The 24,153-nt window shown below is 41.4% G+C and overlaps 1 protein-coding gene across 2 annotated transcripts in view; it reads right to left on the bottom strand.

The window, feature by feature from the left end:
* Window positions 1-2,800: 2,800 nt before the first annotated feature.
* npbwr2b (neuropeptides B/W receptor 2b) overlaps window positions 2,801-24,153 on the bottom strand; it is a 133,368-nt gene continuing 112,015 nt past the window's right edge. Inside the window, exons 2-3 of one of the 2 annotated variants that reach the window (XM_072277081.1) lie at window positions 4,683-4,764; window positions 2,801-4,436 (exon numbers count right to left, since the gene is read on the bottom strand). In XM_072277081.1, coding sequence (XP_072133182.1) covers window positions 3,397-4,436; window positions 4,683-4,734 — 1,092 coding nt within the window. In that variant the 5' untranslated portion in view covers window positions 4,735-4,764 and the 3' untranslated portion in view covers window positions 2,801-3,396. Of the gene's footprint in view, window positions 4,437-4,547; window positions 4,659-4,682; window positions 4,765-24,153 lie in introns of those variants that run through there. The other variant, XM_072277073.1, reaches the window with a different exon arrangement.

The following is a 24,153-nucleotide window of genomic DNA, read 5'->3' as shown; positions in this document are numbered from 1 at the left end:
TTTATTTCAGGGAAAATGCATAAATTGATCAAAAGTAAAATAACTAAATTGTCAGATCATAAAAGATCACAAAAGGTCTTCGGGACAGACTGAAACAGTGGAGCCGGGGCCTGAGAGCAGATAACAAACTGGTGTTTGGCTGATTTAAGTGCCAAACCAAATTAAAAAGATTAAGGAGTCAAGACCAGGGTGGAAGGATGAATCTATGTTCAGCTCACTACTCTGGGAGGCTTTACTCACCTCAGCGCTGTACTGACTCTGCAGCCGTGATCTGCAGTCATCGTCACTTACCTCAGTACTGAACCTGGCTCAGCGGCTCTGGCCCACGGCCATCGAGCTCCTGGACTGGCTACTGCGCTGAACTGGCTATGTGGGTGTGGACTTCCTCTTGGGGACTCAGCGGATTCTGTGGATGTTCATGTTCTGTGGATTGTTTGCACTTTCTTTCTTCTTCGCACATAGGATGTATGACTTTGTGGTGTCAGGATTTTCATAAATTCTATTGTGTTTCTTTGTTTTGTGGCTGTCTACAAGATGATGAATCTCAAGGTTGTATATAGTATATCTACTTTGATAATAAATGTACTTTGAACTTTGAAGATATGTAATAGCTCCAGAAATAGGAGCAGGACAAAGCTCTGCCATTCATTGAAGTTACTGCCAATCCAATCTTGTTAGGGTCAATACTGACCCTAACTTCTCACCACAATATAAACCATGTGTCAAAGTTTTAATCATTCAATTATTATCAATATCCTTTTGCACATTCTTTGATTTGCAACTATCTTTCTTTGTTAAGCAAATATGGCTGCCATATATTTGGTACCTTCATCCAAGTCATTAATATAGATTATAAATAGTTGAGATTTCAGTTCTGATGGACAGTACGGTCAAGCAGTTACAGCTTGCCATTCTGAAAATTGCCCACTGATAATTTGATGACACAAGGAATCCAGAGCAAAAAAAAAAAAAATAGCTGTTTCAGGAACAGTAAGTCAGATAGGTAGAAATAAACTGCCAACGTTTTGGACTCATTGTTTTAGGTTGAGGCTCTTCACGTACACTCTGATTCCAGATGATCTCCCTCAACCTGAGATGGTGACTGTCCATTTCCCTTTAGAGATGCTGCCTGGTCCCACTCTGTTATTCTAGCAGCTCTCTTCTTTTTTGCTTTGTTTTGATTGTTAGCTAATCCTTTATCCGTACTTATATGATAAAACCAACGTTATTCGCTCTTACCTCATGTGGTACCCTATTACATTACACCTTAAATTCTTTTTGATTAGAAGAAAAATGTTAGAAATTTGGATCAGCTTGTAGGCTATAAGTATTTATGGTTGTTATTTAATTAGAACCTAAATACAATTTTATAAATCATTGTATTTGTTCATGTCTGATTTAAGAGGGATCATGATATTATTTCATGTTTCGTGCATGTTAAGCAGGTTCTAGAGTTTGTAAAAATATGTTAATGCTAACAGTTCAAGAGAAAACGAGATTTGCATTTCCTTTTATCACAAGCTATGAATATCCTGAAGCAATTCAAACCTAGCCAATGTTTTCACGGAGGGGGGATGGAATAGCTGCTGTCAATATAACCAGTTAAATTTATAGACCTTTAACTAAGCAATTACCCTCAGGTACTTCTAATTATTACCTGATACCAGATCGCTTAAAGAAATAGCAAACTGAATAGTGAAAAGTGTTAGAGGAACGTGAAGTAAATTGGTGGATAGGCTTAGAGGATAAATTCTAAAGTTTATAATCTGGATGAAGACACCTCTCAATATTGGAATAATTAAAATTGAGGATGCTTAAAAAGCAAGAATTGGAGGACTGTAGAAGTTTTGCAGGAATGCAAGAATGGTTACAGAAATGGTGACGGGAAGCTTGCAATGACTTGACAACAGAGATGAGAATTTAAAATTGCTTTACCAGTAGCTATTCTAGGTCAAAGAATATGATGAATGAAGTTGAAATGGACCTTAGCAATGCAAAGATTAGACTTTACTAGTATTGTCTGGAGATCAGAAATATTCAAAAAGCTATCTGCACAATGGTATAATTAGTATTTTAAAAAGTTGTGGAAAAAAACTAATCATGAAAATACAGCAAAATCTCTGCATTTACATGGCTGCAGCATTAATTGTGATGCAGGAAACAGTGTTCTGGATGAAATCCAAACAAGATTATCATATTCCCAGAGCATTTCACTAAATGATATTTTGGTTAGCTGATTGTTGGATGGCAATTAGACTACTCTAAACAGACTGAGATAATTGATGAACATTCTATTACTGTCCAGCTAAATGAGGTACAGACTTGCCCCTGGTCAATATTATGATTCAATTCTGTCTTGATGTGTTCACATTAATTTTAATAAAAGTACAAATATTATAGAGTGAGATATTTAATATTGTTTTACAATACACTTTAATTGCAAGTTGTGCCCCTTATTTAGTTACTTTTCATTTCATTTATTTAGTAACTGTCTTCATTCAGAATTTTCTTCACTGAAATTACGGTTTTTTGGAACAATGCAGAATTGAGATCGACTACAAAACCACCTGATCTCCATAAGCTATATTTATATAGCATTGATAAGTGGAAATACTAGATTGGATAGAAAGTTTTTGCTGGAGATCCAAGAATAATACTGGGTCTCATCAAATCTGTCCACCCCTCTCCCAACGCTACCGCAGTTGGAAACATAAGCAACAAAACTACGCGTGCGGTGACTTTATTGGTGATAAAATTTAAAATTCAGAACACTGTAAATATCAACAGTAGACCACTTAACATCAGAGAACCATACTAACCACAGTATACAATGCAGATTACAAATATTGAGAAAGTGAAATAACTTTATAAAATGATAGGCCTCGGAATTCAGCGCATTCATCATGCAATTTCCCCAAACAGTAGTTGTTATTAACTCGTCTACGTGTTATTGTTCACTTTGTTATACAAACCCACAACACCTACAAACGTAAAGTTAAATTCTTGACTTCTGGTGTCACGCATTTTTTTAGTTGCGTCTAATCGCAGTTACCTATGCTACCGTTCGTTACAGCAAAGTTTAAAATAAGCCTTTCTGTTTTAGAAACGTCTTATATATGTTAGGTTTTAAAGCGAGTCGGAGCGAAAGCGGACGATTCCAGCTGTACAGTCAATCAGATTAAACTCCGCATTTAAGCATTTATACCTTGACCCAAGGCTATAATTAACATTAAAATGACTCGCTAACTCTTGAAGATTAGCTCTACTATCCGCGTGTGTAACAGCAGGTGGCAGCAGAGAACTTCGGCAATTATAAATGTACTGGCTTTTTTTAAATTTGAAAAATTAACACACTTGTAAGATTATCAGTCATTTTCAGTTAAACCCGAGTCTCGACTATGCTGTTCTACATTCCAACAATTTCTTAAAACTTTTCTGGAAACTGTCATCCAGAAACGCGTACAGCAAAGGATTTAAACAAGAATTGGCGTAACTGAGACTGGTGATGAAGTAGGCGATGCCGATAACTAGCGGTGTCTCCTGGACATCCGTGGTCAAAGCGACAATGGTAGTGAGATGAAAAGGGGTCCAGCAGAAAAGACACACTGCCAGCACTATAAAGACCATGAGCGTCACCCTCTTCTTCGCTTTGTCCAGGGCTTTGGCGTTTGAATTCAGGTGCATGCTTCGGAGTCTGTACAACATCATAGCGTAGAGAACACAAATGGTAGAGACTGGGATTGCGAAACCGAGGATGAGGGTATAGATACGACTCGCTTTCAACCACGCGCGTTCCGGTTTGGGAAACACCAGGACGCAGCTCTTCCTGTTCATGGAGTCGGTGTAGACTTCGGCAAAGATTGTGAAGGGTAAAACGATGAGAGTAACCAGGACCCAAACACAGAGGCTGACGATTTTGGCAGCCCTGTAGGTGCGCTGTGGCAACTTCTTCGAGCGAACGGTGGCCAAGACCACCAGATAGCGGTCAATGCTCATGACAGTCAGGAAATAAATGCTGGAAAATATGTTGTAATGGTCTATGGAAAGAATAAGCTTGCATATGATCTCCCCGAACGGCCAGTAGTGGAGAAGATGGTCCGCTATATTGATTGGCAGAACGAGAGTGAAAAGATCGTCGGCAATAGCCAAATTTAGAATGAACATATTAGTTACTGTCTTCATCTTAGGAGCTTTTAAAATCACGTAGATCACGGCTGTGTTGCCGGTAAGGCCGGCAGCGCAAATTACCGAATAGATCACGGGGAGTATAATGTAAAAATCTGGATAATGTTCATGCATGAAGTTAGTGTCTGTACCATTGTAGAACTCACACATATCCTGCGAGCCGGAGCAAGATTTATTGAGGATCCCTGGTCCGGAACTGTTTTCCATGTTGTTTAATGTTTGTCCCAAGGGCGTATGTACTGAAGTCGAATCTATACAGAAACAGACATCATTATGCTGTTAAAAATATCGGTGTATACGCTGTTTTTCAGGATGATTGTTAATCGCTCACGACCGCTTATAAAACAACACGTATACAATACCAGGAGTGACCCTGTCGGTTTCAGTCGGGATAACTGGAGTCTTCCTCTTCAGCACAAAATCCAGTTAGTTCCTTGCGTGAAAATGCCCCAAGCGAAAAGAGAAATGGGTCCATCAAGTTGCCATTAGCAACGTACCATTCCCCATCTCACCGGCAATGAAATCCTTTTCTCGCGGGTTCCACTTCATTATAATAAGTTGTGCTTTAAATTGCTTGACCTACGCAAACATAAAGGCACAGTTACCAACTACACATAACATATATCCTTAAAGAAGTTTATCAATTCTCTTAATGTTAATACATCATTAATGAGCGGCCATTATATATCATATATTCATAATTTAACAAATACTATTCTTGTTCACTTTTTTGGTATATCTTCCTCCTCAGATTGAAAACTTTTAACAGTTTACAGTATCTTTTGAAAAGACGAAACAACCGAGGCCATGAAAAACAAAAAGCTGGTTTGTACTTCGTCAGGTACATTGCCCTTAAATGGATGCAGCGCATTGGAGAGGTTGTGGTTGTCCGGCACGCAGGCGATAGAAACAGTCAGGGCACCCTGCTCTGCAGCAGCCAAAATGGGACCTCTCTAGTAATGTTCGAGGAGATGTATCTTCAGAAATGCTGACGTCCAATCCGCTGATCTTTCTTCTGGCACGCCTTTTTTTTCTCTTTTAATCTTCTTCTGCAAATAAATATCTAAATTTCACGCATTCATCATTAGTATTTTTTTTCCAACTCTATCGAACGAAAGCCAAAATCAACCAATGTAATTTGTTTTTATTTAAAACCAAGGTCCCATTTATATTGCATCAGCTTCAAATCATGAGCTGGTGATGTCTTAACGTGAGTGTACTTACTTCACTAGCAGGCAGCTTCTAACTGAAATGATCCAATAAAGTTTAGTTCATCGCAGCCACCGTCCTTCCGATATTAGGGAAAAAAGTATCGCTACAATCTCTTAATTTATACATCTGCTAACAATAGAAAATGTTGCACGCCGTGTTTAAAATCGTCGATCGGTTTGGTATATGAACCAATGAAGCAAAGGTTTGCCCCAGCAAAGTTACCACCATTGTGTAAAATTGGACAGGCATATTACATCGAAGGATATTTTGTCAAACATGTTGATCCTACTGAGTGAGATCGAACTGTAACTGTCCGACAATAAATCAAATCCAACTGCATCTTTAAAACGTTCATTATACGTTCACATTACGGATGGAGGAGATAGAGAATTCTCCCAATGCACCTCAACTGATACGATGCAATAATTATAATGTTTAAATGTATGATGGCTAGTTCTTATACACATCACAACTAAACAACTCTACTTCCATACTTCACGGCCAAATTGCATGTAACATCAAATAAATCTGGATAGCAACAGCATTTATATTATAACTGAAAATGTTTTTATGTTACTTATGACTGATCTTACGATCCGCCTCGGCATTTGAAAAGGAAGAAACCTGAGATAAATATTGAAAATTCTGAAAAATCAGTTTCTCTTTCTCTTTCTCTTTCGGTGATGAGAGGCCATTTCTGCCTCAGCAAGGGTCTGGACTCACTGCAGTTTGCCTATCGCCACAGGTCTACGGCGGACGTGATCTCACTGGCTCTCCACGCGGCCTTGGTTCATCCAGACAGCACAAATCCCTATGTCACGATGTTGTTTATTGATTACAGCTCAGCGCTTAACACCATCATTCCTAGAACCCTGATAGAAAAGTTCCAGAACCTGGACCTCTGTACCTCCCTTTGCAACTGGACCCTCGGCTTTTTAACCACAAAAATAATATCTCCACTTCGCTGACAATCAACACGGGCGCACCTCAGGGATATGAGGCGATACCGCCTTTGTTGGCAGAATTTCAGGTGGTGACGAGAGGACGTACAGGAGCAAGATATACCAGCTAGTTCACAGTCATAGTCATACTTTATTGATCCCAGGGGGAAACTGGTTTTTGTTACAGTTGCACCATAAATAATAAATAGTCATAGAACCATAAATACTTAAATAGTAATATGTAAATTATGCCAGTAAATTATGAAATAAGTCCAGGACCAGCCTATCAGCACAAAGTGTCTGACCCTCCAAGGGAGGAGTTGTAAAGTTTGATGGCCACAGGCAGGAATGACTTCCTATGACGCTCTGTGCTGCATCTTGGAGGAATGAGTCTCCGGCTGAATGTATTCCTGTGCCCACCCAGTATATTATGTAGTGGATGGGAGACATTGACCAAGATGGCATGCAACTTAGACAGCATCCTCTTTTCAGACACCACCGTGAGAGAGTCCAGTTCCATCCCCACAACATCACTGGCCTTACGATTAAGTTTGTTGATTCAGTTGGTGCCTGCTGCCCCAGCACACAACAGCAAACATGATAGCACTGGCCACCACAGACTCGTAGAACATCCTCGGCATCGTCCGGCAGATGTTAAAGGACCTCAGTCTCCTCAGGAAGTAGAGACGGCTCTGACCCTTCTTGTAGACAGCCTCAGTGTTCTTTGACCAGTCCAGTTTATTGTCAATTCATATCCCCAGGTATTTGTAATCCTCCACCATGTCCACACTGACCCCCTGGATGGAAACAGGGGTCACTAGTACCTTAGCTCTTCTCAGGTCTACCACCAGCTCCTTAGTCTTTTTCACATTAAGCTGCAGATAATTCTGCTCACACCATGTGACAAAGTTTCCTACAGTAGCCCTGTACTCAACCTCATCTCCCTTGCTGATGCATCCAACTATGGCAGAGTCATCCGAAAACTTCTGAAGATGACAAGACTCTGTGCAGTAGTTGAAGTCCGAGATGTAAATGGTGAAGAGAAAGGTAGACAAGACAGTCCCCTGTGGAGCCCCAGTGCTGCTGATCACTCTGTCAGACACACAGTGTTGCAAGCACACGTACTGTGGTCTGCCAGTCACGTAATCAAGAATCCATGACACCAGGGCAGCATCCACCTGCATCGCTGTCAGCTTCTCCCCCAGCAGAGCAGGGCGGGTGGTGTTGAACGCACTGGAGAAGTCAAAAAACATGACCCTCACAGTGCTCGCTGGCTTGTCCAGGTGGGCGTAGACACGGTTCAGAAGGTAGACGATGGCATCCTCAACTCCTAGTCGGGGCTGGTAGGCGAACTGGAGGAGATCTAAGTGTGGCCTGACCATAGGCCGGAGCAGCTCCAGAACAAGTCTCTCCAGGGTCTTCATGATGTGGGAGGTCAATGCCGCCGGTCTGTAGTCATTGAGGCCGCTGAGGCGCGGCGTCTTCGGCACAGGGACGAGGCAGGACGTCTTCCACAGAACAGGCGCCCTCTGGAGCCTCAGGCTCAGGTTGAATACATGGCGAAGTACTCCACATAGCTGAGGGAGTCGCTGTGGAGTTGTGTGGCGTCGCAGCAACAACCCTGCGCTCGACGACAATTAGACCAAAACTGATTGCAGACTCTGGTAAGAATAAGACGAGGGAACACACACCATTCCTCATAGAAGTATCGGAAGTGGAGAGAGTGAGCAATTTCAAGTTCCTGGGTATCAATATCTCTGAGGACATAACATATTGATACAACTGGAGACGGCACGACACCGGCTATATCTCATTAGGAGTTCGAGGAGATTTGGTATATCACCAAAACCACTCGCAAATTTCTACAGATGTTCCGTGGAGAGCAACGAAACTGGCTCCATCACCATCTGGTATGGGGGGGGCAGGGGATAACGTAAACGATCGAAGTAAGATGCAGAGAGTTGTACAATTAGTCTGCTCCATCATGGGTACTAGCCTCCGTAGTATCCAGGTCATCTTCCTGGAGCAATGCCTCGGAAAGGCGGCGTCCATCATTAGAAACCTACTCTACCCAGGCCATGCCCTCTTCCCATTGCTACCATCGGAAAGGAGGTACAGAAGCCTGAAGGCACACACTCAGCGATTCGGGCAAAGCTTCTTCCCCTCTGCCATCCGATTTCTGAATGGACATTGAACCCACGAACACTACCTTGCTGTTTTTTTTTAAGTTCTAGTTTTGCTTTACTTTTTTAACTATTTAATTATACATATACTTACTGTAATTCACAATTCTCTTTTCCTGTCTGTTATCATGCTTTGCATTGTAGTGTTGCTGCAGAGTTAACCAGTTTCACGACATAGGCCTGTGATATTAAACTGATTCGGATCCCACACATGCTGTTTGGACTGCTGAGCCTCCTTTTCAACATTGTCATCTTTAATTCCACTTGGGCATTTATTATCTTGTATAAACATTACTTCTAATTACTATAATGAGATTTTTTTAAATTATAGCATTGATGGAAGTCGTTGCAACCCTGCGCGAGTGTATGCCATACCAATCGTGAAATACGGAAGAGAGACAATGTATTAAATATCATTGTTGCGAAATAATGCCTCAGAGTCGGATTTAGGATTTCAATCAACCACATGTAATGACATGCAGTAAATTTCTAAATGATGAGAAACTTCGAAATAAAAACAGGTCAAAAGCTATACTGCTTTGGGGTAAGTACTTGATAGTGCTTGTCCCCGAAGTGAACTTGAAAATGAAGTAACGAGAAGCGTGCTCGAATGCCTGTGTCGTTGTTTAATCGGTTCAGATATTTCTTCAGAAATTTAAAACACTCGCCCTGTGATCTTTGGAAGCTCATTATTCAGAGCTACTTATGTCTGTGTGAAATTTGCACAAAATTCCAATTGCGTTCACGGTAGCCAGTCACTTCTGAAATACCTGCCACCTTCGCATTTCATGTAAATCAATGGGATGTTGTTGGCTTCGCCCAGTGCTTACTGTAAGAATGGAAATTAAAGGGCTAAATTTCTGAAATCAGCCAATGAAAAGGGGTGTCTTTTGAAATTACACTAAAACGACATTTCCTCTCACCTTGTTTATCGTTGGCACAATATTTAATTTGAACACAATCGTATGTCCAAATGGAGCACACCGGAAAGAATTCCGTTCTTTCAGATACCCTGTAAAGTTCCAAGAATCTGCAGAGATTTAAATGAGCGAAGGGATATCAGCTTCCATCAAATTTTTAAGCAAGAAAATAATTAGGGCTTGAAGTAGTTCCAGACAGCACTTTGCTCTATAGTAATGGCAGAAGCTAAATTGAGCAATGCCAATGGTTTATAATATCCTTAGGCCAAGCTTTATATAACACGATTTGTGATTGATAGTTCTGACTGTGGTGCATGTAACCAAGCTGTCAACCTGAAAGAAGTTCAATAAAGAGCTCATGGCTGTGCTTTTGGAAGCCGATGGTGTGTCCATGGTAAGTCAACATGTTCCATCACTTATTGGCCAGCTGTTGTTTACATGGTAAAATAAGGAGAGCAAATATGAAAAGGTAGGTCCAGTTAGGGTGCTGAAACCAGTATTCTTGTTTTCTGCTGACAAAACCTTCATGTCTCAAATTATATACAGAGAGGTGCTGAAAAGGGGCCAGCAACATCATGAAGGATCGCACACCCTGCTCATAGACTGTTTGTCCCACTCCCAACAGGGAGGAGGCCAAGTAGCATCCACGCCAGGGCCACCAGACCCAAAAGTAGCTACTTTTCCCAAGCAGTAAGGCTGATCAGCACCTCCACCCACTAACCCACCCCTCCACAACCCCCACGACTTTATCATTTCCTGTCAGTCACATTATGTGCAGTCACTCCTGTGCCTAGCATCACACTTGTAAACATACAATCAATTTATGTATATAGGCTATCTTAGTTATTTATATTTATTGTGTTTTTTATTATAGTGTTCTTTATTGTTTTTTTGTGCTGCATCAGATCTGGAGTTACATTTATTTTGTTCTTTATTCTAGTATACAAGAAATGGCATTGAACAATCTTGAATCTTGAAAGCAGACTGGATTTTCCATTACAGTATCTACATACTATCGGGGGCTGAGGAAAGTAAAAGAGATGGCTTCGTATATGGCTACTTCGGGAATTGATTGAAGCAATCATAAAATTTATAGTTTTAATATCAGTGTTCTGTTCGTGATTGATTACTGAAACTGGGAAGAGGAGGACTAATGATACAGTGCACTATAGACCCTCTGGCCCTTTGAGCCATGCCACAGCTGCAAACACACAACCCCAGTTAACCCTATCCTAATGACAGGACAATTTGCAATGATCAGTTAACTTACGTAGTACATCTTTGGACTGTGGGAGGAGCCCAGAGCACCCGGGGAATATGCATGCATTCCATGGGGAGGACGTACAGAGACTCCTTATGGAAAAACACTGGTATTGAACTCTGAACTTCAGAACACCCTGGGCTGTAACAGCATTGCAGTAACTGCTAAGCTACCATAGCACCCAAAATTACGACACTCCCTGACCGGGAATTGATCCTGGATCGCGGTGGTAAGAGCTCCAAATCCTAACCACAAGATCACCGGGAGCTCTGATATCACACCATTATGGAAGTGCATAGGTCTGGTCCACAAATTGAGTTTCTAAGTTGGAGAAAGGCCAATTTTGGTGGTATCAGAAAGTATCTGGCAAGTGTGGATTGGGATAGTTGTTTTCTGGTAAAGGTATACTTGGTAAATGGGATGCCTTCAAAAGTGAAATCACAACCAGAATCACGTTTATTATCATCGGCATGTGTCGTCAAACTTGTTAACTTAGCCGCAGCAGTACAATGCAATACATAATATGGAAGAAAAATAAATAAATATATCTATTACAGTAAGTATATATATGTATTTTGAATAGATTAAAATAGTGCAAAAACAGAAATAATATATATTTAAAACGTGAGGTTGTGTTCATGGGTTCAATGTCTATTCAGAAATCGGATGGCAGACAGAACGAAGCTGTTCCTAAATTGCTGAGTGTATGCCTTTTGTACCTTCTTCCTGATGGTAACAATGAGAAGAGGGTATATCTTGGGTGATGGGGGTCCTTAATAATGGACATTGCCTTTCTGAGACACTTCCCCTTGAAAATATTTTGGGTACTATGGAGCTAGTACCCAAGATGGAGCTGATTATTTTACAACTTTCTGTAGTTTCTTTCAGTCCTGTGCATAGCAACCCCCACACCCCCACATACCAGCCAGTGATGCAGCCTGTCAGAATGCTCTCCACAGCACATCTATACAAGTTTTCGAGTGTTTCAGTTAACAAATCAAATCTCTTCAAACTCCTAATGTAATATATTCACTGTATTGTCTTCTTTATAGCTGCATGGATATTGTCATAATGGGGGGTGCTGAGAGCGGACCCAAATGCAAAACACAGACACTGAAGTACTAGGAACAGGACTAGGAATGTCAAGCAAGCAAGGGAAGTGAGGAAGAAATGATGCTGGACATTGACACAGGCCTTGGATGAGACTAGGATGCAGGGCCTGGGCTAGGACATGGACAAGAAACACGGAACCTGAACAAGGAACTAGGAACAAGTAGCCTGGACCAGTGACACGGAACTCCAGAACCAGACCCTGGACAAGGACCCAGAACCTTGGTCTTGGTTGGGACTTGGAACCTGGGTCTTGACCCGGAACCGGAACCCGGGCCTAGGCTAGGACTCGGGACTAGGATCTTGGCAAGGACAGGACGTGACTACAGAACAGGATGTGGAACTCCTGCACAGGACACGGCTACAGAACAGGATGGTGGAAGTCCTGCACAGGACAAGGCACATGGACAGGACGAGAACACAAAGCCTTGACTTGGACAGGACAAGGTTCTTGGACATGGCTTGGACAGGACAAGGTTCTTGGACATGTCTTGGACAGGATGAGGCACATGGACAGGACAAGGGAACCCCAGCACCGGTCTGGGCAAGGCTCAAGCACAGGACGAGACCCCGAAGCCTTGATTTGGTCTTGGGAGACAGGAATGCAAAACACAGAGCCTTGGTCGAGGGAGACAGGAACGCAGAACACAGATCCTTGGTCGAGGGAGACAGGAATACAAAACACAAGAGCCTTGGTCGAGGGAGAATAGGAACATGGAACACAGAGCCGGGACGCCTCCCTGGGAACTGGACTTGGGGCCAGGGCTCTACACAGAGTCAGGACCCTTCCTAGGGAGCAGGACGTAAGGCCGGGACTCATACACAGAACACAGAGAGACAGTTCCCAACACAAGGTAGCGGCAAACAGCCAGACCTACCTAGTGAAGGCGTGGACACAGAGACAGTTCAAAACAACGATAGACAGTTCCTTATCTTGCTCTGGTGGTTGAACTTGACAGCAGTGCAGGCAAGGGTTACAGGCGAGGCAAGGCTTTAGGCAAGGGAAGGCTACAGACACTGGTTGCAGCGCAAGGCATCAGAAAGAAGGGGCAGAGAAGGGATTCAGACAGAGGGTTTGGACAGGAACAATCCAGCAGCCAAGCCCTGGTCTCCGGAGGTATTTATGTGTCTGCCTAAATGAGAATCATGTGCCTTAATTAGAGCACCCAACAGAACAATGGAAAACCGGCAAACCTGGAATACAGATCGACGGACTGGACCGTGAACTAGAATGCGGAGTTCACAGACTGGACCATGACGGATATGTTGGGACCCAGGTTAGATCCTCAGAGATCTTGACACCCAGCAAATTAAAACTGGTTACTGTCCCCACTTAGAATCACTCTATGAGGACTGGTTCATGTTGTCTCGTCTTACGCTTCCTGAAATCCACAAATTATGAGAGTACAGAGTTCCTGTCAGAATAAAGGGCAAGCCTAATAGGATGCACTAGTAGACAAGGTGAAGGAGAATCCTAAGGCTTCCACATATACAATATATTATGAGTGAAAGGAGAGCAGAGGACAAAATCGGTTCCCTGGAAAGACAGATCGGTAATCTATGCGTAGAGCTGAAAGAGATGAGGGAGAACATAAATGGATCTTTTGCATCTGTATTTACTCAGGAGAAGGGCACAGAATCTACAGACCCTAGATAGATTACAGAGGAGGAGGTGTTTGCTGTCTAGAGATAAATCCCCAGGGCCTGACAAGGTGTTCCCTCAGACCCTGTGGGAAGCTAATGCAGAAATTGCAGGGTCCTAGCAGCAATAATTAAAACATCCTTAGCCACGCGTGAAGTGCCAGAGGATTGGAGGGTAGCTAATGTTGTTATGCTGTTTAAGAAAGACTCTAAGAATAAACCTAGAAATTATAGGCCAGTAAGTCCATCTGTAGTGGGAATGTTATTGGTAGGTATTGTTGGCCAGAAGAAACTACGGTCTAATCAAGGACAGGGAAGCAGACAAGTTTTTTATCCCCCCATTTTGTGGACTCTGAACTGACCATTGCTCTGGGATAATCTAATCAGAGCAACTGAATATGAACAAAAGAAATTTCAGACAATGATCTGCTAAATCTCCATTCTCCTCCGAGACCATTCTCGGAGGAGTTGCTGCCACTGTTATGCAAAATGCTAGATTTACCAAAGAAGCACTCTGTAATCTCATTAGACTCCGTCTAGGTTGCCTCATTTAACTGGTTTGGGCCAGTTAGAGTTGAAAGACTCAAATACACAAGGCTGGGGTGGACAGAACCATGAAACAGTGTTGGTTGTAGCCCTGTACAATGACCAGTAAGAAGGTGTCTCAGGTAGGGCAGGTGACCTTGAGCCAATGGGATGGAGATCCACCAGTTGAGTTGATGAGGAACATTATCAGAGTCAGGAGCTCCAAATACCTCCAGCAACCAGAGACCAACCATCGCAGATAGGGAGGACCCCATGGACACGTGGAGATTGGGACCAAGAGGAACCCCTGGCCAGCATAAACTCCTTTCCTGGGTAATACCTTTTCTCCTCATTGACTGTTCATGGAGGGTCAGGGATTCTAGTAGGGTGCACACAGGTAGATAGTTTGTGAACCCACTTGCTTTTTAGTTGATACAATAAAACTTACTTGTCAGTAAATACAAATTCTCTGTGCCTCACTGGTCATTATTACAAGGTGTGATTCTTGTAACAGTATTCTAAGGGAGCAGATAGATAAGTATTTGGATGGATAGGGATTGATTAAGGATAGTTGATGAAGGCAAGGCAGTGGGTGTTATCTGCATGGACTTTAGCAAGGCCCTATGTAAGATACCTCTGGGGTGGCTGGTCAAGAAGGTTCAGTTGCTTGGCATTCAAGATGAAGTAAGTAAATTGGATTAGACATTGGTTTCATACAATAATCTATAGATTGGTTGCCTCTTAGACTGGAGGCCTGTGACTAGTCCTGAGCCACAGGGATCAGTTTTGGGTCCACTGTTGTTGGTCATCTATATCAATTACCTGGATGATAATGCGGTAAACTGCATCAGCAAATTTGTAGATGACACTAAGACTGGGGGTGTAATAGATAGCGAGGAAGACCATCAAAGCTTGCAGCAGGATGTGGACCAGCTAAAAAAATGGGCTGAAAAATTGGCAAATGGAAATTAATGCAGACAAGTGTGAGGTGTTGCACTTTGGGTGGACAAACTAAGTTACGTCTCAGACAGGGAGCAGCAGAGGGCTGAGGAGTATGGTAGAGCAGAGAGATCTGGGAATACAAATCCATATATCCTTGAAAGTGGCATCACAGGAGTTGAGGACCTAAGTCATAGGGAAAGGTCGAATAGGTTAGGACTTTATCTCCTAAAATGTAGAGGATTGAGGGGAAATTTGATATAGGTATACAAAATTATGATGGCTATAGATAGGGTAAACTTAAGCAGGATTTTTCTACGTGTTGGGCACGTAGCTAAGTGGTTAAGGCATTTGTCTAGTTATCTCAAAGTCGCTAGTTTGAGCCTCAGCTGTGGCAGCGTGTTTGTGCCCTTGAGCAAGGCACTTAATCACACACTGCTCTAGTCTGTGTGAGGAGTGGCGCCCCACACAGACTTACAATCTGCGCCTTGTAAGGCATGAAAATGTCCGACACAGGTCTGAGTCGACATTCCCCCTCCCTCTTTCCACGGAGGTTATGTGAGACTACAACTAGAGGTCATGGGTTAAGAGTGAAAGGTGAAATATTTAAGGGGAACATGAGGGGGATCTTCTTCACTCCGAGGGTGGTAAGAGCATGGAACAAATTGCCAGCACAAGAGGTGCATGAGGGTTCAATTTCAATTTGGATAGGTACATGGATGGGAGGGTTATGGAGAACTATGGCCCAGATGCAGGTCAATGGGACTAGGCAGAATAATGGTTCAGCACAGACTAGATGGGCCAAAGAGCCCATTTCTGTGCTGTAGTTTTCTATGATTCCATAGTGTTAAAGTGCTCCTCCAAAATTGCAGTGTGATCTCTAGTCATAATGGACATGAAAGCTCTAAGAAAAATACAGCAGGCAACAAAACCAAGGTTATCCAGACATCAGTATTTGAGCTACACTATCAGCATTGCGCACAGATGATCCTTGACTCACTTACTGAAGCATACTACATTCAAACTCTGCGAGACAGAACTAAATCAAATCTGTACTATGCAGCCCTACAGCAAAATCCTGTAAATGGAGACTACTGGTCTTGTTAAATGTAGACACCATCAATGAAATTTGCTCTCAACTTGTATGTGCAAGACTGCCTTTGCTGGATTAAGGAAAAGGGGTTGAAAGATTGAAGATTAAGCCTGTCAAAAAGTGAATAGCCTGCAAGGTGGCAGGGATCATTGCCCTTGTCTATTTGTCAGCTGTTAACACCAAGTATTGGAAAAGTCCTCCATATTAAGCAGTAAAATTTAATGAACTGTTAGGAAACTGAGATACCCACATAATTACAACCAAAAAATAATGATAGATGCCTATGTCTAGTGGGTGCATTCCTCATGTTTAAATAATTAAATGCCACCCACCACTGATGATAAATTCCTGCCCACTGTGGCTGAACTGACATTAAGGTCTAATGAGTAAAGGCAATCATTGTAATGCAAATAGCTTTAAGTTCATCATCAAAATGAGGATGGTAACCATGTTTACATGAGGTTAAGATGCTTAGGCTACTGCAAGATGTACTTTTAATTTGACATTTACAAACACTTAAAACATCAGCAAACTATTATTAAAATCCCCTTTATTCCTCCTCCATCTTGCTCTTCCAAAGCAATTAACCTCTTTGTCACTTGTGGAATTTTGCCCATAAAACAACTATTTCTCAAAATCATTGGATTAAAATTGCTGTGGAACATCCTGAGAACTATTGGATGACCATCAGAGGGCACTCTTATCAGAATTTCTGTAGCTGTCTAACATTTATACCACAGCCAAATGATACCTCACAGATATCGGTTCATCTTGGTTTGGCTGATTTATTGTGTTTTCCTCTGCAACATCACTACTCTTCAGAATCTTTCTTACTAGTAAATGAATATATTTATTAGCCTTTCTAAGAGATTTCCAATGTAATTCCACAGCATTAGTTCTATTTGATGATTAGAAGCATCATTGGCAGTATAAATTCATTTTGAATGGATGTATGCATGGATCTGTTTACAGGCACAAAGGACTGTCAAGCTTCATGTAAATCAAATAGCAAACCTAGTAAGTGGCAGCATTATGACTCAATCATGTTAATAAGTATCTGTTCTGAGACAGATTTTATATGCCTGAATAGCTTTTGAAATTGATCCAGTTTCACATTTCTTTTTTCTTAACCACGGACCATAGTTTATTTCAATTTCAATGGAATGTGGTAATTGGCTTACAGAGATCTATAACTGCCTTTATTAAAATAAAGGTAAAATCTTTCAGTGGTATATTGTTCCATGAAAGCCCAAGGATTCCTGTGCCTCCATGACCCAAGTCAGCATTGTTTCCTAAAGGTGAAATCTTGCCTGACAAATGTGTTGGAATTCTTTGAGGAAAGAACAGGCAGGTTAGATGAAAGAGAGCCAGTGGATGTTGTTTACTTAGACTTTCAGAAGGCCTTTGACAAGGTGCCACACATGAGACTGCTTAACAAGAACCCATGGTATTAATGGATAGATACTAGCATCGATAGAAGATTGGCTGACTGGCAGGAGACAAAGAGTGGGAATAAAGGGAAACCTTTTCTGGTTGGCTGCTGGGGACTTGTGGTGTTTTGCCAGGGCTCATTGTTGGGACTGCTTCTTTTAATATTATATGTCAATGGTTTGGATGTTGAAATTGATGGGTTTGTGGCCAAGGTTGTGGATAATGCAAAATAGGTGGGGGCAGTTAGTATTGAGCAAGCGGGGAATCTGCAGAAGGACTTGACAGATGAGAAGAGTGGGCAAATAAGAGGGAAATGGAATATAGTGTAGAAATGTGTATGGTCATACACTTTGGTAGAAGGAATAAAGGTGCTGATTATGTAACCCAGGTTAATTAAACCCAAAGATGTAATGTTAAAAAGTTCTACCTGTGGGGGGATGAAAACGAGGTTTATCGATTAAAAAAAAGAAAATTTTGAAAATAACGCTATGCAAAAAGGGACGTGGTCGACGCAGGATAGACAAGAAGAGAAATGCTGCAATGATTAGAAGCTGAAAACGTGAACTGTTAAGAGTGGAATTAGTAGTGAGTACCTTTACCCTACTAACTTGAAAACCTCAAAGTGAAATCCCTGGAGGGGAGACAATAGCGATAAAAGATTTATTGAAGCTACACAGCAGCTTTAACGAGACGATATTGGCAGAGACGAGTGTTCAACATCCCTACTGCATAGTTGGGAATTAGTTCTGTAAAATTATACCAATGGATTTCGTCAAGTTTTTGCACAAGTTTGTGAATTGACTTACTGTTGATGATAAACTGTTTCATCCAACAAACCAAGAAACAAGATGGCAAGCCACCGAAGATGAAGAACCAGTGTGGGAACGATATGTGTAATGACGCAGAGGATTTAATACGGTTGGATGTATAAGTTATTTTCATTCGAAGAATCCAAATTTGATTTTCTGCAAGAACTGATTATTTTTCAAGGACTTTGATAAGGTACTGAATGAATTTTACTTTGTTTAAAAGTTGTGATGTTTGAAAAACATCATGAAAGGAGTTAAACTGTGTATATACAATTTTTAAATTTGAATTTAAATTTGGAGATGTACCGCCCGGAACTGAAACTGAAGTTAATATAATACTTAAGAATAGTAATTAAATTTGTTTTTCTAATTAACTAAGGATGAGTAAAAAAGAAAGTGTAGTCTGCAAATTTTTAAATAGGGAATAACACTAGTTATTAGTTAGAGAATTTGGAGTATCAAAGGTTATTCTAATGAATATCACTGATTCTAACTAAACAGGAATTTGGCTTTTGTTGATATATAAGATTTGGAACCTAAACAGGATGTTGGAATTTTGAATTGTTCTTGCTCATGTAAATGTTTTGTACATTTTTTTTTCGTATAAACAAAACATTATTTCCAAAAGTGTGTGGTTTCTATTCACTGCCTCATTCCGACAACAGAATTTTCTGATGGCCTACTAGCACCTAGTAATTTGATTTTCTTAAAGAGTGCGGTGACTAGTCACACATGATAAGACCAGTGCTACACAGGTGTTACAATTATTTTCAAATCGGAAAAAATTCAGAAATCAGAGGTGAAAAGGCACTTGGGAGTCCTAGTGCAAGACTTCCTAAAGCCTAGTTTGCAGGTTGAGTCAGCGGTAAGTAAGGTGAACGCAATGTTAACCTTCATTTTGAGAGGACTAGAATATAAAAACAAGCATGTAATGGTGAGGCTTTATAAGGCATTGGCCAGACAACATTTGTATTGGGAGTAGTTTTAGTGCCCTTATCTGAGAAAAGATGGGTTGGCATTGGCGAGGGTCCAGAGGAGGCTCATGGGAATGATTCATGGAATGAAAGGGTTAATATGTGAGGAGCATTTGATGGCTCTGGGCCCATGGTTGCTGGAGTATAGAAGAATGGGGGAGGATCTCATTGAAACCTATCAAATATTGAAAATCCTAGACAGAGCGGATGTGGAAAGGATGTTTCCTATAGCAGGGAAGTCTAAGACCAGACAGTAGAGCCTCAGAATAGACTCATGTCCCTTTAGGATAGAGATGAGGAGGAATTCCTTTAGTCAGAGGGTGGTGAATCTGTGGAATTCTTGCCACAAGCGGCTGTGGGTGCCAAATCTTTGTGTATATTTAAAGCAGAGGTTGATAGGTTCTTGATTAGTAAGGTTGTCAAAAGTTAAGGAGAAGCAGGAGAATAATTTTGATAGGGATAATAAATCACCCATGATGGAATGGTGGACCAGACTCGTTGGGCCAATTGGCCTAATTCTGCTCCTATGTCTTATATGGTCTTATGGACCCACATTCATTCAGAATGCCACATTTTGTCTTTATTTGCAGAAAGAACCACAATGCACCATTCCCACATTTAATGTAGTCTCAAACACACCACCTAAGTTGTCCAGGTCCTAATGCTTCCCTATGACCTGCTGATAGGAAACATTCTCACAAATATTACGTGCAATACAGTAACTCGACATTTTCATTCACTCCCTTCTCCACTCAGTGACTGTTGGTGGGTGGAATGGTGGCTGGGGGCATGGTGCGGGAGGGAGTTGATAACAATGTAGGGAGAATAGGGAACAGGGAATGAGAATACTCTGTGAGACAGCATATACTGTATTTGAGTGGTCAAAATAGCTCTCACTATGTTGATTGGAAATAGAGAATTTGTTCTTTGAATAATGAGGTCTCTTTCTCCATAAGCTCCTCTACCAGTTGTCCCCTTATAAAAATCTGTAAGTAAAACCTCCACTTCAATGAACATGAGAAAGTCTGCAGAAACTGGAAATCTAAAGCAACACACACAAAATGCCGGAGGAACTCAGCAGGTCAGGCAGCATCTATGGAAATGAAGTTTCAGCCCAAGACCCTTCTTCAGGACTGAAATGGAAGGGAGAAGACGACAGAATAAAAAGGTGGGTGGGGGAGAAAAGAGGCTAGCTAGAAGGTGATAGGTTAAGCCAAGTGGGTGGGAAAGGAAAAGGGATGGAAAAGAAGGAACCTGATAGGAGAGGAAAGTGAAGTGTTAAGTGCTGGGAGGGAGATTAGCAGGGAGGGGTGAATAGACAAGGGAATCACAGAGGGCGAGATCCCTGCAGAAAGTGAAGGAGAGGAGGTAAAGATATGTTTAGTGGTAGGATCCCTTTGGAGGTGACGGAAGTTGCTGAGGATGATATGTTGGATGCAGAGGCTCATGGATGCTGATAAGGCAGCGGGAAGAAGGGGTAAGGACAGTTGTTCAGAAAATGGAGGAGATGCAGGTGAAGGCAGCATCAATAGAGGAGTTAGGGAAACCCAATTCTTTGAAGAAGAAAGACGTCTCTGATGCCCTGGAAAGGAAGGCCGCATCATCGGAACAGATACGGTGTGGGTGAAAGATCTCAGAAAACTGAATAGCATTTTTACAGGAGATAGGGTGGGAAAATCTTTTTGCATATTTTGAATATTTTTTATTGCCATTTCCTACACCATACTGCAAAGTTCAAAGTACATTTATTATCAAAGTGTGTATACTATATACAACCATGAGATTTGTCTCCTTACTGGCAGCCACAAAACAAAGAAGCACAATAGATCCATTAAAATAAGACCATCAAACACTCAATGTGCAGAAAAAAAACAAATCTTGCATATAATAAAAGTAAGCAAATAATATTCAGAACTGAAATTCATGAAAGTGATTTCATAGCCACGATGCCAGTCACAGTCGGTCCAGGATCCTGAAAGGGCACCTTATTCAATGAAAAATGTATTTTTCATTAAATATGCTGCCCTTTCAGGATCCTTAATAAAATATTGGCAAAACTTCTTAATTAAAATAGTGAAGGTAATAAACCCAGTTATTAAGAAACCTACACAAAAGATAAAAAAAGAACATAGAAGTGGAAAAAAAGATCAGTAACATGTTAATACCTAATATTTAACTATTGTGATACATTAGACCACCCTGCGCATAAAGCCCCCAGTAGGGCAATACCACAGCCCCATAGTCCTCTCCTTATTTCCTTATTTCCCTGTAGCCCAGCTACTTGTTCTCCCATATGCTAATTACCCACCCCCCCATTATAGAACATCATAATCTCAAAGTGGACACACGCAACTGCAGATGCTGGGATTTAGAGCAAAAGAAACCAAACCACTTGAGGAACTCAAACACGAGGAAATCTGTAGATGCTGGAAATTCAAGCAACACACACAAAATGCTGGTGGAACACAGCAGGCCAGGCAGCATCTATAGGAAGAGGTACAAGCGATGTTTCGGGCCAAGACCTTTTGCCAGGACTCAATGGGTCAGGCAGCACCTGGAGAGAGAAATGAATAGTCACCATTTTGTGTTGAGACCTTTCATGTGGTCTACATGAAGAGTCTCATACTAAAACATCCTAAAATATTGTCGATTCACTTCTCTCTACAGATGCTGCCCCGACCCACTGAGTTCCTCCAGCAGTTTGTTTTTTTTTTATGATCTCAAGGAACTACGAAGTACGGTGGCTCTGATTGCTCTTGAAGTAGCATCTTTTTTTGCTCAATGCACTCACAATTGTTTGGCCACGTTCTGCTCTAGCACCATCTAAAAGTTTGCAAATGACACCACTGTACTGAATGAAATCTCAAATGATGATGAACTGGAGTACGGGAAGGAGATAGAGAGTCTGGCGGCATTGTGTGTCATAACAACAATCTATCCCTCAGTGCCAGCAAAACAAAAGAGCTGGTCACTGATTTTAGGAAGGGGTCAGTGAAGATGCTGCTGTCAATGGTGCTGAAGTTGAGTGAGTTGTAAACCTAGGAATGAACATGATCAATATCCTATCCTGGTGTTATCAGGAGGATGTTATGGCCAAGTAAGCATGTCAGGGCATCCAGTTTTTCAGGAGGCTAATGAAATTTGGCATATTCCCATTGGCTATCACTATTTTTTATAGATGAATCTTAGAAAGTATCCTAGCTGAATGCACCATGGCTTAGTATGGACACAACGCTACCCAAGTCCATAAGAAACTGCAGAGAGTTGTGAACACTGCTCAGCACCCCACAAAATCCAGCACTCCCCCACCCCTTAGACACCACACTTCTTGTTACCTTAGTAAAACAATCAGTGAGAAACAAACAAAGACCCTACCAATCCTGGGCATTCTCTCTTCTCCCCTCTCCCCTGTCCCACTGGCTAGAAGATACAAAAGCCTGAAAGTACATACTACCAGGCTCGAGTACAGCTTCTATCCTGCTGTTGCAAGACTACTGAATAGTATGATCAGATGGAGTCTTGATCCCACAATTTATGATCTTGCACCTTATTGTCTCTGTTCCAGAAGCCCTTTTACCCAAAAAACTGAAGGTTATTTGCTTTGATAAATTAGAGGCAGAAATGAAGATTGTACATTACAATACATCAATTTCAGTAGCATGCTAACATGAATTGAATAACAAAATGATACCAAGAGATTTTCCAAGTTCTGTGGAACGCATCCTTAATAGATCCTTTTGTTCCTTTTGACACCCCGTTAACAGGAACTACAGCAATCTAAATGTCTGGGGCCCTGAGGTACAAGGAAAATATTTCTACCATGCTTAATCTGGAAATGTTTCTGTGGATTGGAGAGTACACATTCTCCAATCCACAGAAACCACATTATGTAAGAAAGGAGAATGAGAGAAAATGTGAATTACTCATCTTATTCATGTTAATGGGGAAAGTGCCAAGTCTAAATTCAAGGATACCACAAGGATACATAAAATAATATATAACCAGGATATATCACCTTGCCAAGAATGATGGAAATGAGCATGTATTAATGAATGGAAAATAAAATTTTATTAATTGACTGGAGTTATTAAAACATGTGACTAATATAATAAATATGGGGAATATGGTGACTTTCAGAAGGCTTTGGGTAAGGTCCAATACAGCATGTTGGTTAACAAGGAGATGGCACTATATACTGACATAGATTGAGATTTATCAAACAGAGAGTTCAGAGAAAGAATAAGTGAATCTTTCTCAAATTGACAGGCTGTAACTGGTGGGATAGTAGAGGATTAGGAGTTTGGATTTGTCTCTTCATAATCTGTACCATGTGTACCATTATGTACCTGTATTTACTAATCCTAGCATTTAGCTTGCGGCTTTCTCTGCCTTGGCATTCAAGCACTTGTCAAGATGCTTAAGCATTGTGAGAGTACTTACCACTCCCTTAAGCAGTGAATTCCAGGTTCCATTTACCCTCTGGGTGAGAAAAAAAACCCTCTTTAGATCCCACCTTACTTTAAATTTATGCCCTTTAGCTTTAAGCATTTTTGGTCTGGAGTATAGTTTCCTACTATCTACCCTATCTGTGCTACTTATAATTTTCTATATCGTTATCGGGTCCCATCTCAACTTCTTCCACTCCAAGGGAAAAAACAACCCAGCCACTCCAGTCTCTGCTCATCAATAAATGGATACTATCATTTATGTGAGAATAGCTGCTCACAATTTTCCACGGCATAGAGTTACATTCTTAGTTGATTTACTTTGTCGCCTGGTGGAGCAGGACAACAGTGGATGTAGTGGGTAGAGTGGGAGTAGGGATAGAGGGGGCTGGATTGTTCAGCTGTTTAAGCTTACCTTTCTTGTGTTTCTGTAGATTACCAGGATAGCACGGGGAAGGTGATACTGTGTGTGACATTCATAACC

The sequence above is a fragment of the Mobula birostris genome, chromosome 2 (genome assembly GCF_030028105.1).
Source record: "Mobula birostris isolate sMobBir1 chromosome 2, sMobBir1.hap1, whole genome shotgun sequence".
In the NCBI taxonomy this organism is placed as follows: domain Eukaryota; kingdom Metazoa; phylum Chordata; class Chondrichthyes; order Myliobatiformes; family Myliobatidae; genus Mobula; species Mobula birostris.
Note: the sequence above shows the minus strand (reverse complement) of the source record. Positions and strands in the feature narration are given on the sequence as shown.